We start from the raw sequence: 3037 nt of genomic DNA on the forward strand, positions 1-3037 counted from the left end.
CGCCACAGCTAGAGTCACTCACGCATCTCAGCCTCCCAGCGACCCAACCCTCCCGCCCGCGGTCCTGGCCTCCTGACTTCAGATTTTATGCACATCAAAGGTTACTTTTTGCAGTGACAGATTGTCTTTATTCAAAACGTCTTTGTTCAACAAATGAACAGAGTAAGGAGATGAAATCCTTCTAGATACATTTCCAAGACATCGTCAAAACATTTATGACCATTTAGGATGTTTTTATTCTTTTAATTTTTGTTCACTTTCTACTTCCTGACTTCATAACCCGACATTCTGTCTAAAAGTAAACTTAGATCTCTAGGAGCACTGCTTTATACAAAGTAAATAACCATGTGGGTCCTTTTGTTTTACCTTTAAAGAAGCAAACACTACCATAGCATGATTTTAAATAGAAATGTTTCCCTTTCTGTAGTTTTAAATTTTAAGCCTTTCCTCCACAAATGAAGAGCAAATGGCACCTAGTTGTGTCTGATGGCAAAACACAGAGCTAACTCTTTTCTTCAGGGTGCAAAAGAAAAAATATGCATATTCTAGATATAATACCAAGATTTGGGAGTTCTGGAGTCCAAAGCCCAGCAGAGGAAAGAGAAGGTACATAAATAAAGCAAACTGCCTACTTCTTTCTTTTCTTTTCTTTTCTTTTCTTTTTTTGTCCAAAAGGGGTACAGTTGGAGATTTGTTTTGGGACAGTTGGGGTAGGGGCAACTGTATAGCTGTCATAACGTTCGCAAGTTTCTGGCACCTGTCTGCGCCTTGGGTCCGGTAGGAAGCCCCAACCATCCCCCTGGAAGAGAGAGGCAGAGTCTGGGGTAGGGTAGGAAGCAGCCGGCAGGGCTGGCCCCCTAGGCATCTGCAGGCCCGGGCTAGGCGCAGAGGACAGGGTGCAGACCCCGCATCCAGGCCGCCCTCCACGTCTGGCAGACCCGGTTGGGGGTTACATGGCCGTGGCGTGGGCTGACGAATAAGGGTCTATGCCAGTCTTGGTCATGCCCGGGAAGAGGATGTAGGCGACGGGGGGCTGCAGGGTGGAGGCAGACCAGGCGGTACAGTTACAGGGCACCACGTAGCCTGGGTTGGTAGGGGACGGGTGCGTGTGCGTGTGCTGGCTGGGGCAGCTCAGGCTGCCGAAGGCGCCGTTCTGGTAGCCCAGGGTGGACGCGTAGGGCAGCGCGCTGGTGGCCAAGGTGTGGGGCACTTCACCCATCTTCTGAATGGCGCTCGAGCTAAACTGCGCGGGGTCCAGCAGGGAGTAGGGCGCCGAGGCGGGCGGCAAGAAGGCCCGGGCTTTCTCGGGCGCGCTCAGGAGGCCGTCGGAGGCCCCCACGGGCAGGCCGGCCGCCTTGAGCGGGTCCGTGTCGCCCAGGTAGGGCAGGGGGAAGACATACCTGTCCTTCTTGAGCAGATTCTTGGGCTTGCGCCGTGGCCGGTACTTGTAGTCTGGGTGCTCCTTCATGTGCTGGGCACGTAGCCTCTTGGCCTCATCGATGTACGGCCTCTTCTCTGCCTCGGACAGAAGCTTCCATTCGGCGCCTAGGCGTTTGCTGATCTCTGAGTTGTGCATCTTGGGGTTTTCCTGGGCCATCTTGCGTCGCTGGCCTCGGGACCATACCATGAAGGCGTTCATGGGTCGCTTGATGTGGTCTGAAGGTTTGGACATGGTCCCGGAGGCTAGGCGGGTGGGGGTGGGGAGTGCAGGGACTCTTCAGGCGAGCCTCCGCGCGGTCGTCTGTTTGCCTGTCTGTCCGTCCCGAGCCGGCGCTCTGAGCTCCCCTCGCCTCCGCACCGCTGAGGGGAACCCAGAGAGAAGCACTAACCCCGCAAAGTTCAGCTGATCATGCCAGTCTCGGCACACAGGCAGGCCCCGGGGGGCTCGTGGGGGCAGGAAGGGCGGGGCAGGAGAGGGCGGCCGGCCGGGGGGCTGCTGGCACCAGAGCCTGGGGCCCAAGTACCGGAGTCTCTGGGATTAAGTGGCCAGGTAATTTGCTGGAGAGGGCAGGAAGCTCCTCCTTCTCCCCCCTCTCCACCTTCGCCTTCTCTGGTTCTCTTCTCTCCTGTGTCTACGGCCGTGGCTCCCTCCCCCCTCCCGTGGCTTTCCCGGAGCAGCCTTGCCTAGCGCAGCACCTGGCTGAGAATGCGGGGTGTCTGGTGTACGCGAGCCAAAAGCGGCGAAGTTCAAAGCCGAGGTGGGCCCGGACGGCACGCACTCTGACATAAGCGCGGGGCGGTGACTCCCCAACCTGGTCGCCAATCAGCAGCAGAGAAGGCGAGGGGGCGCACCTGCCAACGCGCGGGCGGAGGCAAGAGGGAGCGCGACTGGTGGGGGCGGGGAGAGGTGTGAGAGAGAAACCGAGATGGGGAAGAGAACAGAGCGGTCAGCGCAAGACTGGGGACTTGGATTCCACATTGTTTTTGGCACTGTCAACAAATAAAACTCTTCATGCCTGTGTCCTTTCCTGGTTGTGCAAAGGGGAATTAACTCTTCGAATACAAAGACCCAGGGAGGTGGGCAGCAAGGGGAGCGAGCGGAGAGCGCGTGTTGATACATAGGACAGCTTCGCCACAAAATGCAAGGACAACACTTTTCCCCCTTGTCAAAGATCCTTGGAAGAGAAAAAGAATATATCATACGCAGGTTAAAAAGCGAAATAAACTTTTCGCGCCATATCCTCGGCAGTCCTCCGGCGGCGTTCCCATGGGACGCCCCTGCGGCTCCGCCTCTACCCCTACCCCATGATGCAGCGCCAGGTCCAAGCGCTGGGTCCGGGTCTAGCTCAGCGGCGCGTTCCAAGCCGATGCCGGAAAGCCTGGCGTACCGCAGTGCAGAGATTTCAGCCCCGGTTGGTGAGCCTTGAAGAGCACCGCGATCCACTCTTCACCGTGGAGGGCGCGGGTATGGGATTTCCATCACGATTCCTATTTATGTTTAGTTTTTTTAAACCTCCAACTTGCCCTCCATATCTGCCCCAACCGCAAGGGCAGCCTGAAGCCTGGCAGGCGCGCGGCCAGGCTGGGGGCTTTCCTG

The 3037-nt window shown here is 56.9% G+C and overlaps 1 protein-coding gene across 1 annotated transcript; it reads right to left on the reverse strand.

Moving 5' to 3' along the window:
- Window positions 1-905: 905 nt before the first annotated feature.
- Window positions 906-2144, reverse strand: SOX14 (SRY-box 14). The gene has a single exon (XM_006907209.1). The coding sequence runs from the start codon at window positions 1670-1672 to the stop codon at window positions 950-952; it is 723 nt and encodes a 240-aa protein (XP_006907271.1). The 5' UTR covers window positions 1673-2144; the 3' UTR covers window positions 906-949.
- Window positions 2145-3037: the final 893 nt, after the last annotated feature.

This window comes from Pteropus alecto, unplaced genomic scaffold, assembly GCF_000325575.1.
Source record: "Pteropus alecto unplaced genomic scaffold, ASM32557v1 scaffold92, whole genome shotgun sequence".
Taxonomy (NCBI): Eukaryota; Metazoa; Chordata; class Mammalia; order Chiroptera; family Pteropodidae; genus Pteropus; species Pteropus alecto.